The sequence below is a fragment of the Dioscorea cayenensis genome, chromosome 6 (genome assembly GCF_009730915.1).
Source record: "Dioscorea cayenensis subsp. rotundata cultivar TDr96_F1 chromosome 6, TDr96_F1_v2_PseudoChromosome.rev07_lg8_w22 25.fasta, whole genome shotgun sequence".
In the NCBI taxonomy this organism is placed as follows: domain Eukaryota; kingdom Viridiplantae; phylum Streptophyta; class Magnoliopsida; order Dioscoreales; family Dioscoreaceae; genus Dioscorea; species Dioscorea cayenensis.
The window spans coordinates 14,700,925-14,715,837 of NC_052476.1; the positions used below are offsets into that span (position 1 = coordinate 14,700,925).

The 14,913-nt window shown below is 41.7% G+C and overlaps 1 protein-coding gene and 1 non-coding gene across 2 annotated transcripts; both read left to right on the plus strand.

Annotated features, from left to right (window-relative positions):
• Positions 1-7,398: 7,398 nt before the first annotated feature.
• LOC120264182 lies at positions 7,399-7,505 on the plus strand. Its single transcript, XR_005537353.1, has one exon. It is a non-coding gene; the product is annotated as a small nucleolar RNA R71 (small nucleolar RNA).
• A 5,045-nt stretch (positions 7,506-12,550) lies between these two features.
• LOC120263163 (cytochrome P450 94A1-like) lies at positions 12,551-13,140 on the plus strand. The gene is made up of 2 exons (XM_039271052.1): positions 12,551-12,555; positions 12,660-13,140. The coding sequence occupies exons 1-2, from the start codon at positions 12,551-12,553 to the stop codon at positions 13,138-13,140; spliced, it is 486 nt and encodes a 161-aa protein (XP_039126986.1).
• Positions 13,141-14,913: the final 1,773 nt, after the last annotated feature.

Sequence of the window (14,913 nt, forward strand, 5' to 3'; positions counted from 1 at the left end):
GCCCCATCTTCGAGTCGCCTGTAAGGCTCAATATAAACTCAGTTATCACAATTATATAACTAGATGACAAAATAATAATAATATCACAATAGGGTTACCCCGACACTAGGGGCCCCTAAACACAAGTAGCATCAACAATAGAACAAACAAAGGTTTCAGATACAACCAGAAAATACAAATACATGAACATCATATAAAGGTCAAGTCTAGTTGATCCATAAATTTTACATGCATATTATAACAAACCTAAACAAGAAGTACAGAGAGAGCCACTCTAACGTCGGACATCACAACTCGTCCAACATCACAGCCTTAAAAATAAAAAGAAAAGGGAGTGAGTGAGTAACGCATGTTACCCAATGAGTGGTGTCGAGATAGATGTAATAGAGTGACAAATTATTTCAAATTAGTAATTCCAGCACAAAATAGTAACATATAAAAACCAATTCTAAGTATTCAACATATTAACAAAGTAACACAAGGTTCATCAAAAGCAAATAACATTTTAAAAACACAATGAACATAGCTCCAAAAACACAAGTCGACTCTAAAACAATTCCCACGCTAATTGTGGCCGCGACTAGCTATGAGACCACCAAGGAGTTTTTGAAATTTTTTTTTAAAATTTAAAAACGTTGTCTTTCCTTTGGTGTTGGCCACCGAGATCCCCGTGTGGTGATCCCCGGTTTCTCACATAAAAGAACCACCTGCCTATGGCTCCACGCACCTCTTCGAGCTGCCGGTAAACCGATGGTTAACCACAGCCCGCTCACCATGAAAACCGAATGCCACAATATAATTCTTTTCCAATTTCCAATTCAAAGAATCCATCTATACAATGTTTAAACCAGGAAATGTACATCAAACCATGTTCCATTTGCATATAAATACGGAAATATACATCAAACCATATTCCATTTGCATATAAATACGTAAATATACATCAAACCATATTCAGAGGGTTGCTACAATAAACCCGAACCTTATACTATGGTTTTCTCCCAATTTACAACTCTAAATCAAAAATTTTCTTCCACAACATTCTCATACATGAATCATAAATCATTGGCTTCAATTCAAGCCTATAAATTACCAAATCCATGAAGAATTTAAAGTTTTTATACATTTCTAAAAATAAGGAAATACGGGAGAAATACAAAACAAAAACATTGAATCTAAGGCTTACCGGATTCGGGAGTGAGGGAGGAATGATTTTGGTATTTAAGTTCGCCGGAAATTCTCGCCGGAAAAATTGTTTTCTTCTAGGGTTAGGATCGGCCGAACAAGGAGCAAGGAGAAATCATGAAGATGAAGAAGCTTCCAGGTTTTGTTTCTCTCATTCATTTTCTTTTTTTTTTAATATAGGAAATGACCTAATTGCCCTCTTAATAGAAAAATCATAGAAAATGGGTCCAAATGATGGAATTGCCCCCGATTTTTAACATCAAAGCTACTATGCAAACATGCAAAAATGCCACTACTACTAAATGATCATTTTACCCCTAATGCAAGCATAAAAATCTAAATAGGCCCGAGGTCTAAATCAGGACAGGGTACAACAGGTAGTGTTTAACATAAGGAAAGAATGCTTCGCATTCATATCGCACAAGCACTTATCAAACTCCCCCACACTTAAGCTTTTGGTTGTCCTCAAGCAAAAGATTAAACATTTTGTGCATAGAGAGCATTCTACAAGCAAGGGAAATTTCAACACTAAACATAAAAAATCGAAGCTCTAGCTAAAAACTTGAATAAAAAAGGACAACAAACCTGAAATCGTGAAAGTGTGTGGACTCACTCAAGTCAACCTAAAGTATACTCCTGAAAGCTCTAAGTACAAGGAACTTATTTATATACAACAAGAAAGCAACACCAATTTCAAAGACGGTAGTAGCTTCACACATTCTCTAAGGTGGCCCTTTCCCAAGCGGCCGCTAAGGTGGTTTTCACACTTTCGAGGTGGTATCTCTTTCTACCGGAGTGGTAGCTTACACTCATCTTATGAGATAGCTCTTTCTCTCATTAGGGCATAACTAGTATCCGACTTATGAGAGTAGCTTCATACTTCATAGGTGGTAGCTCTTTCCACCCAAAATGCCAAATAAACAAGAAAACTATTTTGTTCCTTCTTTTCATTTTCATTTTTTTTTTTCAGAATTTAACACAAGAAACAACTATAACTAGTCCCTTTAACATCGAACATGAGTTTCCAAAAGAGTTTAAAGAGTGAGTAGTGCAATGAATGTAAATCGGGCAAAAATTCCTAGAAATTCAAATAAAACTAGAGCATGAAGACATTCAATGTTGAAAATTCTTCTAAACTCAAGAATGCAATCAATGCAACTAAGATGAACCGCCATTGGCTATGTGAGCATGTATATCAATTAAGAACAATAGAAAAGATGTGTGCACTATGAAACTCCCCCCACACTTAAGTTGTACATTATCCCCAATGTACACATGCAAGCTCACTCATAATGTATATCAATCAAGAATATATGTGGGAGAAGCAATCAAAACAATACTCCCCTAATTCCTAGTGTCGTGTTTGACTAAGCTAACTCCTTGGGAGTAGTGTTCCGACGGGTTGTGAAGCTCACACGGACCAAGTGCTCGAAAGCACTTTATCCGTGCCCATGACAAAGTTTCAATTCCAAGATGACAAGACCATCCTTGCGCATACGAGGGGTTCGGGTGAAGCTCAATAAAAACAAAATAACTCGAGTATATAAAAAGATAGAACAATGAATACAACTTGAGATGCAAAATGAAAAATAAACTCGAGAAGGAGAGTCCGTTACGAGTGAACAAGTCCAAAAATAAAAGTGCATAAAAAAACAAAAGAAATGGAAATAAAAATCAAATGTCGATTAGTCGCGCTCCCGGGTCCTCTACTGGTGGTGGTGGTGAGAAAGTACATGGTAGGTCCACCTGGTGCTTGGTATAGGTGATGGGGAAGATCTTTGGAGAAGTCGAGGGTCTACATCTTAATAGGCATCGTGAGGAAATCAAAAGCGGGACATAAGATCGGTATCTTGCTTTGTCTGTATCTCCGCATCTCGATGATCTCGAACCGCAATATGCCCATGGTGCTCTCGAGCCTCTCAATACGATCATAGGCTCCTGAAAGGATACCCGGCTGTCATGGTGTCTTGGCCATCGCGGGCGAATCTCCCGTCGCATCCCTCCACCCTAGGTGCTCTCAGTGGTGGGTGTGGCCAAAATGTAAACTCTAGGTCCATATCTGCGTACCACTCCCATCATCACAGGCGTGTCGAGGTCCAAGTGGAGAAGGAAAAAAACTATCGATCGGCATGCCGTATAGCGACTCCGAACCCCATCCCGGGAATGAGTCTAGTAATGTAAGGACCGACCAAAATAATACTCCTACTTTCCCACTCTGGCCCTAGTATCGCATATACTCCACCACAATGTGCCCCAGATGAATAGGCACGGACCTCACCATGGAGTATAAATAAAGTAGTCCCTGCCGTGACAAAACAATAGTGTTGTCGCCACGGCCATCCACAGACCTGCTAAGGACAACAAAACAAATACAGTATCTCGGCCTAGACAAGCATGTGGCTTTGGACACACACAGTTCATGCCGCCTCGGTCCACACAATACACGATAGGCTTGCTTGTGGGGTCGAGGTGACCGGGTAATCTGTCGGTGAGATGTCCATACTCCTTTCTTTGCTATATATGCCTCATCGTACAAAACCATGCGAACGGAAAACACAAAAATTCTTATGGTGAATTGACGACCGAACACTCTAAATTGTATGTCATCCACAAACTCAAAAGGCGCCTGACACCTCCAAAAGTCAGCGGTCGGAAACGCTGGCTCTCGTATAGAGCGACGAGCCTCCGCCACCCTCTTACGACCATCGGTGACTCGACTATCTAACAAACTCATCACCCAACTCGGACCCCGTTTAACACACTAAATTCCAGCGAAGCGGGATTGGCCAAACCTAAGCCACGATAGTCGCTCGAGGCGAGCTTGATGCTCGGGATCCGAAAAATGCAATGTGTACCAACTCGGGTGAAGGTTCCCTAGGGCGCTTGCCTTCTTGCTTCTTCGCGTGCGGTGCCATGCACGCAAGCAATAGTGAAGAGATGATCAAAAGATGCTCGATCATAGAATACTGTAGAATTCCACATGGGCTTGTGGAAATTATCCACGCCCGTGTGGATCTGCAGGGAATGAAAAACCGCTGCGATAGCATTTCTATTTTCATACAATGTAAAACCCTATTAAAATACTCTCTGACATGCATAGCCCCTTTTAAATCAAAATTTAACACAACTCAAGTCGTTTAATTTACTAAAACAAGAAATGGCAATTAGAAGAAGGATTAAAGATTCACCAAAAGAAAAGAAAAAGATAGGTATGAAAACCTTGAATTCGGTGCGAAAAAATGCTTGAAATCCCCGTAAAAGAACGATCAATCGGCCGGGAAATTAATTAGGAGCGGTTTTCAGGTGGTTGAAGATGAAGAGGAAGAGAAATCGCAAGGATTTTTAAAGAAAAATTCGCGTCTCTTGGAATTCTGTGCATTCCCACGGGCGTGTGGAAATTACCCACGCCCGTGTGTCTCCATAGGAAAACTGCACTGGGGCAGGTGCACGCCCCTGTGCGCTCTCGGGAAAAATGCCCTTTCGACTCGGAACGCTCTCGCACGGGCGTGTGGAAAATACCCACGCCCGTGCGCCCGACCCACAGGGGCAGCCGCATGCCCCTGTGGCTTCTCTAGACATCCAAGAAAATTCCTATGTGTTCCACACGCCCGTGCGGAAATGCCGCACGAGCGTGGACATTCACAGGTCCAATTCATAGGGGCAAGTGCATGCCCCATGCCTTCTCGGGATGGAGAGGCTCCTGCATGAGATTTGCACAGGCGTGCAGAAATTTTCCACACCTGTGCGCTCTCGGGATAATCTGCCAAACTCTGCAGAAAATCACACGCCCGTACGGAAATTACCTACGGGCGTGCGATATTCGCGATGGTCATTCACAAGGGCGACCACGCCGCCCTGCGCCTTCTCCGGATGAGCTCGCGAGTGCAAAAAACCACGGCGTCATGGAAATACCACACGTCCCATGCATTTTTCTCGGATGCCTTAGAAAAAAACCTGCGAGCTACGTAAAAAATTTCTGAACATGTTTATACACTCAGAGCCTACCCTATTATGCAAGTTTTACTAGTGAAAACATGAAATAAAGCTCAAACGACCCAACTTCGCCAAATCCACATGAAAACACATGATGAATCCTCAAAACCTAAAATAAAATCGCAGCACAAGCATCTAAAAATCAAGACACCAACACTTAACAATTTATTCATGCAAACACTAAATTATTCGACTAAGAAAAACAGTAAACACTTGGGTTTGCCTCCCAAGAAGCGCTTGTCTAACGTCACTAAGCTTGACGTACCTTGTCTTACCTCATGGGGTCTCATAGATGAATGTTGCCCTCTTACCCATGACTTGGAAGCATGATGAGCATAATCTCTTGAAGGTAGAGGGTGTGTTATCGGGCTTGGGGCCACCTAGCAATGGTTTATCCAACTTCTTCGGTTCACGTACATCTCCAACAGCCTTGGAGCATTTCCGGTGGCGTCTCCTAGCCCTCTTCATTTTTCGGAGCAACCTCTTCAAGATCCCCGGGGTAGATGGTACTTCTTCCGTCGAACCAAGCATCATTACTTCTTCATAATCCTCTTCTTGGTCGAACAAACCCTCGTACGGGTCCGGATAGAACATTTCCTGCATGTATTCATCAACAATCTCATCAGTAGTGTCTAGGAAGTATAAAGTATTATCGAAATCAAGAGAATGCCGCATGGCTTCAGCAAGGCGGTATGTGAGCTTGTCATCTCCAACTCTCAAAGTTAGCTCTCCGCCATCCATGTCAATCAATGCCTTGGAAGTTCGTAAGAACGGCCTCCCAAGTATCAAGGGTACATCCGCATCCTCATCGAGGTCTAGCACCACAAAGTCTACAGGAAATATATACTTGTCCACCTTGACAAGTACATCTTCGATGATACCGCTTGGATGTCTCACCGTTCAGTCCGCCAATTGCAAAGTCATCCGATTGGGCCTAGGCTCACCCAAGCCTAACTTTCGAAAGAAGGTGTATGGCATGACGTTGATGCTGGCCCCTGAGTCTGCCGCCAATGCCATTTCTTCACTCATATTGCCAATGCTACACGGAATGATGAAGCTTCCTGGGTCTTTCTTCTTGTTCGGCATGTTCCTTTGCAACACCGCCGAGCATGAAGCATCTAGAATCACCGAAGCACTTTCCTCCAACTTCCTCTTGTTGGTCAACAAGTCTTTCAAGAACTTCGCATACTTAGGCATTTGGGCCAATGCCTCAACAAAAGGAATATTGATGTGGAGTTGGTTGAACAAACTCAGGAACTTCTTGTCATTTGTTCATCCCCTTGGTCATTTTTTTCAATCTAGAGGATAAGGGATTCTTGGCTTGAAAAGTGGGGGTGCCACCTCCTTCTCTTTGCTTGTTCCCTCTTCTACCTCTATAACCTCGGGTGCGTGTTATTTTGGCATCTCACTCGGAAGCTTACCTTCAACCTCACGACCACTTCTCAAAAGTGATCGCTTTCACCGCTTCTCTAGGGTTGGTCTCTGATTGCTTGGCAAGCTTCCATGTGGCATGTCGGAGAGAGACTTCACAATTTGTCCCACCCGATTTTTCAAGGTTATGTAAAGAGGCGGTGTGGTTGCAAGTGTGGCCTCAATTGATTCAAACCTTGTATTTGCAGATTGCACAAATCTAGTCAAGGCCTTCTCCAAATCATTCATTCGAGGTTTCCAAACACGAAACTCCATTTTTCCACATGCGGGGCTTGTTGTTGTGGTTGGAAACCCCGAGTAGCCCCATGGCCTTTTTGTGGACCCCCGATTGCTCCATGAGAAATTGGGATGATTCTTCAACCCGGATTGTAGGTATTGCTATATGGGTTTCCTTGAGGTCTCATGCCATTACCTACAAAAATCAACATTCTCCACCGAAGATACATCACCAATAGAGATCGGGCAATCGGAGGGAGCATGTCCTCCTCCACACCCAGTGCAATTAGTCACGGCAGCTACTCTATTTGAAGTTAGAAGATCTAACTTCTTACTCAAATTTTTCCACTTGAGCCGCCAATGAAGTTACTGCATCTATCTCTTGGAGACCGGCCACCTTTTTCTTCCACCTAGCATTCCATTGGTAGTTGTTTAACCCCATTTCTTTCAATTAACTGACGGGCCTCATCTGGGGTCTTGCTACCTAAGGTACCTCTTGCTGCTGCATCCAAGAGTTACCTTGTAATTGGGTTCAAACCATTGTAAAAGGTCTGAACAATCATCCACTCTGGAAATCCGTGTTGCGGGCACTTTCTCAGGAGCTCCTTGAACCTTTCCCATGTCTCAAATAGAGACTCCAATTCCAACTGAACAAAGGATGAGATCTCATTCCTAAGCTTCGCGGATTTTCCGGGAGGGAAATAACGGGCAAGAAAAGCTTCTACCATCTCCTCCCATGTGGTAATTGATGCTCTAGGTAATGAGTGTAGCCACTGCTTCACTATTCCCTTTAGGGAAAATGGGAAGGCTCGCAACTTGATGGCATCATCCGTCACCCCGTTTATCTTCAGCATATCACACACCTCAAGAAAACTTTCTATATGGCTGTTTGGATCCTCATCGGCCAAACCATTAAACTATGCGAATTACTGTAACATGTGGATGAATGCTGGCTTCAGCTCAAAGTTTTGAGCTGTAATCGGGGGACGCACAATACCCGATTGTGTCCCCAACACTGAAGATCTGGCATAATCGGATAATGTTCGCTGTTGCTCATTCTGTTCTGCCATGTTTTCAGATTCTTCCACTTCCAAATCAGCTAGATTAGACTGTTCTTCCACAGGTACTTTCCCTTTTCTTCTAAAAGTACGTTCAAGCTCGGGATCTCCTTCAATCAATATTGAGGGGTTCCCTCAGGTCATAACCTGGAGCTGCACCCAAAAAGAAAGAAAAAGAAATCAGAACGATGATAGAATAAGAAGATATGAAATAGAATATATGGTGAAATAGCTAAGAAAAACAAAGTGCAAAGTATCTCTAAACGCCTACTCCCGACAACGGCGCCAAAAACTTGACAAGGTCCCTTTGCTTATACCCCGCAAGTGCACGGGTTTGTCGAAATAATAATCTCGGATGAGTGGGTATCGTATCCATGGGGAGTAGGGAATAAAAAAACACTTAATTCGCTTCTTAGCTATGTGAAAGATGAATAGTGATATATGTGACAATGATTCAATTCTCAAAAGTAAAAAAACAACGGGTAAGAGAGCACAAGTAAAGGAGAAGGTAAGGCAATCGATAAAGATGGGGTACCCGGATATTGCTCCTCTTAGGACAATTGTTTTCAAGTGCAAGAACCCTCTATTATGCTTCCTAATTAATGCAATAGTGAGTGGTGGAAATCCTTAATTACATAGTCCCAAATCTAAGGTCAACCATGCCTAACTCTATACATGTCCCGGAGGAGAGACTGGATAACCTCTCAACCTCGCACTCGTATAGAATTGCAATGAGCTCTAGGAATTCCAAGTGATAAATCTCTTCCTAATTTTGGACCTATCCCTTTTGGTCCGAGTGGAAGGTCCCTAACCACAATTAAGCCCTAGATACTAAGATCACTTCTACGCTTCACTCCATTGCACCCGCAACTAAGCCCAGCGGAAGGTCATCCCTTAGACCATTCACTCTATTGTGGCCGCAAAGAGAACGGAGGTAGAATCTAACACATCGGAGGGAAATAGGGACGCTCCCTGCTGCCTCTCGACTCACCCTCTCAACCCTCTCCAACCTAGCTTTGTCCAACACTCGTGGTGTATCACTCACTCACAAGGTTACCAATAAGAACTCTCAACCCTAGTGTCACTCTAGGGGGAGTATTTAAACAATCAAGCATTCAAGGTTGGAACTCACAATAAACATCAATTAATTGAAAGCATAATAAAGAGATTCAAAGAAATGAATACATCATAGGGTTCACAAATACCCAAGTACCCACTAGGGGTTTTAGCTCTCCATGGAGCTAAGTACAATCAAAAGAAATAGAATGTAAAAAGCAATAAATCCATAGAAAACCCCCTCGATAGTCATGTCGATGGTCTTGTGGAAAGTCCTCTACTCATCGTCCAAAGATCCCCTTGTCCTATATAGGATACGCCTCGATGGAAGCTCCCCTACCAACCATCTTCCAAAGAGATGACAATGTCAGAGCCGTAGAACCCTCCAAAACCCTAGCCAATACCTCTCAAAACCCTAGCCGAAGCCCTCTCTCAAGTTGGGGAAAAGATGGACAAAAGAATGCTGAAATCAGGGCTGAATTGGCTTTAAATAGGGCTGGAATCGGGGATCCACATGCCCCTATGGACGCCCTTGTGGATTTTTCACATGGGCGTGTGGATTCTATATTCTGCTATAGCATCCGGCCTGAAATACTTCCCGAAATCCATACTTCCATCAAGGTAACGCAAACGGGCACACGTTCACATCGTGGATTGCTTTGCTTCTTCAATAATGGAAAAGTTGGTGGAGATCTTGTTCTATATGCATAAATTGGAATGCTTGAGTATGACTGCCCTTGTGCCCCTCCAAATGGTTGTACTAACTCAAATACGAGGAGGTTGGCACACACTCTAGCATCTCACACCCGACCTATGTCTTCGCGTTTGAACCTTAGCAAGATTTCCTCCAAAATCGATGCATTATGATCCACATTGGCTTCTTTCCTTCATAATCGGCCTCACAACCCTACCTGCATAAAAGTAACATAAAAACACACATATTAGTGTAAAAACCCGAGAAAGGTAATGCTTAACATAAGGAAAGAATGCTTCGCATTCATATCGCACAAGCACTTATCACTCAACATCTATGTATCATTGTCCATTGCTTTTGGAGTCTTATATTTGCTTGATGCTAGAGGTAATGCATTTAGCCACTTTTCAGTCTCTTTGTTTTTCATGAGTCGATTGCTTGGGAACAAGCAACGCTCAAGTGTGAGGATATTTGATAAGTGTCTAAATGTAGGTGTTTTCGTATATATATCGTATTCACTTTGCATGTATTTTGTGAGGTTTGATGCCATTTTTGCGCTTAATCGTCTATTATTTGCTTTGTAGGACATAAGGAAACCATGTAGAACAAGAAGATATCATTTAGGCGAAAAAGAAGAAAACAAAAATTTTATACCACCCCCATACTACCCAGTATGGGGGTTGTATGCACTGTAGCAGCGGAATGATTTGGAGTTGTCTACCCAGATTTCTATACTACCCAGTATATAGGGTCGTATGGAGGCCGTATGCATCCTGTATGAAATGTGAATCTTGGGTTTTCAAGTGCTATACGACCCCTATACGACCCCTATACGGCCCGCATGTCATGGGGGATATAAATACTGACTTTTAGGGAAGAACAAGGGACTTTTTCTGGGCATATTTTGAGAGACCACTTGAGAGGCTTTGGGTGACATCAGGAAGGAGAAGAAGGGAAAGGAAGCTAAGAGATCATTCAAGGCTAAGGTCCAAGACTCTCAAGTCAAGAAGGCAACATCATTCAAGGGGAGATCTACCACGATTTGAAGGAAGGAGACCCGCGGCTAGAGGAAGCGTCATTCGGCATTCCTTTGGGGGGAAAGCATCATTCGACACATTTTCTACCTCCTCCTCTACTATTTCATCTAGGGAGTGTCATTTATGCTTTTGTTTTGTGTTTCACTTGATTGTATTGCTTGTTGTGGGATGATGACACACTAGACCCCCAAGGCCACCAGGTGTTGGTGAACCTTGGGGGGTTTTATCATGTATTTTGGATGATTACTTGTTAATTTCATGCTTGGGTAATTTTGAGATTTAATCCATTGTTTTCATGCTAAGTGCTACACTAAGGAGAAATCCGTATCTCTTTTATGAGTGATGCATGTAGATGTGACTTGCTCGCTTGTATTAGATTATGAATGGATTAGAAGGGGATACTTGTATCATCACACCGAGAAATTGGGTGTTGGTAGCCCTCTATGTTAGGTTAAGCCGAAGAAGAGTAGGTTTACTCCTATTTGAGATTTCCTTGTGCTTAATGCAATCATAGGAATGTGGATTTGGAAGAAATTCCTATCTATGTTCATATGGGATTAGGGTTCAATTGCCGAGAAATTGGGGTTGTTCTAATCTAGAAATCTCTTGGTCCACTTTACCCTTGCATCTTTTAATCATCATCCATGTTTCATGATAACCCCTCAAGGGGATCCACATCCATAGGCCTTTACATTACATTGAATTTCTTGCTTGCTCATTGCTTGTTCTTTCTAACTTATTGATAATCTTGTTTTAGTTTTAATTGCACCTAGTAAAGTAAATTCCATCACTTGAGATCTTGGGCTAGATAATAGCTCGAGAAAGAGTAATAGGAGATCCTTAGCCCCGTGGAATACGATCCTCGTGTCTTCGCACGAGGCATTACTTGGCGATCTCGTACACTTGCGGGGAAGCAATCAGTCTGGTCATTAGCTTGCCTCTACAGCCTGGCTTCATGAGCTATCAGAGACCCACTCACATCTTCCATGGTGAGCTTCGTGAGTTCCTTGGACTCTTCTATGGCAGTGACAACATGTTTAAACTTGGGTCCCAAGCTCCTCAACAACTTCCCAACAACCATAGCTTCTGGTACAGTGCCCCCAAGCTTTTCATCTGATTTCCCAGTTCCAAAACTCTTATGATATAGTTTTGAACTATCTCAGTATTCTCTATTCTAAGATTCTCAAAGTCTTACCTCAGTGTTTGGAGCTTGACCGCCATCACCTTGGGGTTGCCATGAATAACCTTCTTCAAAGCAGTCCACGCCTCATGTGCAGTGTTTACTGAAGCAATACGGGCCAGAATAGGCCTTGAGAGGGCTTGTTGCATAAAGAACAATGCCTTGGCATATTTTTTTTTCTTGTTCTTTCTCACCTTAGCTTCTTCTTCCTTCTCCGAGAAACCCTTTTCCACGAGCTCCCAGAGTTCTTGTGATCAGAATAAGGTTTTCATCATTAAGCACTAAAGATCATAGTCTTTACCATCAAAAATCGGTACAGCTGGTCTTGAGACCCCTGCTGAGTTGCTGTCGTTCGTCGCCATCTACACCTGCCGGAAAAACAATCTCTGATACCACTATTCAGGATCTGGTTAAAAGTTTAGTCACCAAAAAGATACACTATGAAGAGAAGAAGAGTTAAACTTAAAAAAAAAAACTTAAGAAAGTGGAGCACAAACTTCAGGAGATCTCGCTCAACCCCTACTGGGCAGAGATCCATTCATTTTAAACTTCTCAAAAAGTTTCATCATCATGGTAGAGTCCCAATACAAAAGATCCAATAAGATAACATAGTACAAAAAGTTAACATAATAATTACTATGTCAATACAATAAAAATCACTGTCCCTTGCTCCGATTGGTGGCTTTGGAGGTGAGACTTAATGGAGTGTCTCCTGGACTGATAGTGGAGATCCTTCATCTTCATTGGTAAGTTGACAAGTCAACTTCCTCAAAACCTCTTTCACTTCTAATTCTTCCATCTTTGACCAGTCAGCTCCACCAAGCATTATTTCAAGCACCTTACAACAAATTCAATAGAAAATTTCTCTGTAACTTCATCGTCAACACCGTTCAGCAAGAAATTCTTCATAGATTAATTCCATTGTTCACCAAGAAATGCAACTCAGGTGAAGTCTTTGATCTACAAGATGTGTTCAAACACTTCTCCTTTGACACTATCTGCAAAGTGGCTTTCGATGAAGACCCTTGTTGTTTAGCTAATGACACTTCAAGACCACAACTGGTTCAAGCCTTTGGTGATGCTTCTCACACTGTTGTCAAAAGGTTCAATGGTCTATCCTCTTTTACTTGGCGTATCAAGAAGTTGTTGAATCTTGGCTCTGAGAAAAGGCACAAAGAATCTATCAAGATCATCAACAACTACGCCATGAACATAATAAAGTCTCATAGAGAAAGCAAAGAAGAAGATGATGATCTTTTGTCCCGCTTCTCTAGCTTTGAACAAAGATAACAGAGATGAGTACTTGAGAGACATAGTGATAAGCTTCATCGTCGTAGGCCTTGAAACGACATCATCGGTGTTGACATGGTTCTTCTGGGTTTTGTCGACCAGACCTAATGTAGAAGAAATGATACTAAAAGAGCTGAGTGATATAAGATCACAAAGAAATTCATGTGGTGACAATAGCAATGTCTTCAACTTTTATGAGCTGCATGAGATGAACTATCTGCATGCAAACTATATTAGAGTCTTTGAGGTTGTATCCTCTAGTACTATGGGACACACAGTCATGTCTAGAAAACGATGTAATGCCTGATGGAATGTTTATGGGAAAAGGTTGGTTTATGACTTATTGTGCATATAGTGTGGACAAATTAAAGGAGGTATGGGGGAGGATTGCATGGAGTATAGACCGGAGAGGTGGTTGGAGGATGGAGTTTTCCTGCCGGAGAACCCATTTAGGTATCTGGTGTTTCATACAGAGCCAAGGATGTGTTTGGGGAAGGAGATGGCTCATATATAGATGAAGTTTGAGGTTTTGGTTCACTATTAGGATGAAGGGTGGGTTGCCTGTTGTGTTGGAAGAGAGAGAGTTGAATGGTTAAAACCTAGTTTACCCTCCTAACTCACCGACGGTAGCCGTCACCTTCATCCCCGGTGAAAGTCTCTAAAACCCAACATTCATCCTTGCTCATCATCTTCTTCATCCATGGTGAAACTCTCGCAGATATCCATTCTCGATCATCCTCAACATCACCCTTACCCCCTCCCCGTACCCCGAATATTGTCCACCTCACCACACCCCAGCAGCAGCTGTTGTCGAGTCTCCGCCATTGTGCTTCAGGCCGATAAATGGTCAATTTTAAATGATATAACAAATGACTAAATGAGGCATAATACTTGATGTTTGAACATAAGTTCTTTTTAACAATTTTTTTTGCATAATTCTTTGTTTTGGTGTTCAACCCATTGAGTATCTATTATTTTGGTGATGCATCCGTTGTTCTAGCTTTGTTCAACAAGGCACTGAATTTATAATTTTGTGCTTCATAGAAAAAAATAATAAAAAGAATTAATTAAAATGAGATTGAGGTGTTGTCAGCACAAAGATTCAAAATCTGATTGAGTTTAAAATACAAAAAAACAAAATATTTGTCTTTCATTTTACATTCTAGAGTAAAGAGAGTACACATGTGACAAGTAATATGAAATTGGACAATAACCATGTAATGCGTTGCTCATCTTAATAGCAGATAAACTATTGGTGTCACAAAAATCTAAAATTGTGTAAAAGAAATAAAAAAGAAACTTTCATATGCTCAGAATTTGTTGTGCATATTAATAAACAAAGGTAACACCCTGTACTTCATTGATAATATTAAATCCAAGCAATGTATGCATATAATCTGTTCTGAAAAACAACACTCATACAATGGTATGTAAATACAAGCATAATCTGTTACAAAAAACCACTATTAACAACCCTCATAAAAACAAGCAATTTGTTGTATGTATTAAACATTCCAAGCACTTCAGACATGTGGTACATGGTTAACTGAGTAACAATGAGCAAAACAACACACCCACCAATTCTTAACAACCCATTCATGATTTGGAAATTACCCAATTTCATATTAAAATACACTCATAATCTGTTATAAAAAACTACACTCTTAACAACACTTATAAATCCAAGCATTTTTGTTGTACATATTACATCCAAGCACTTTAGACATTAGTACATTGTTAATTAAGCAACAGTGAGCAACACCAACACTAGTT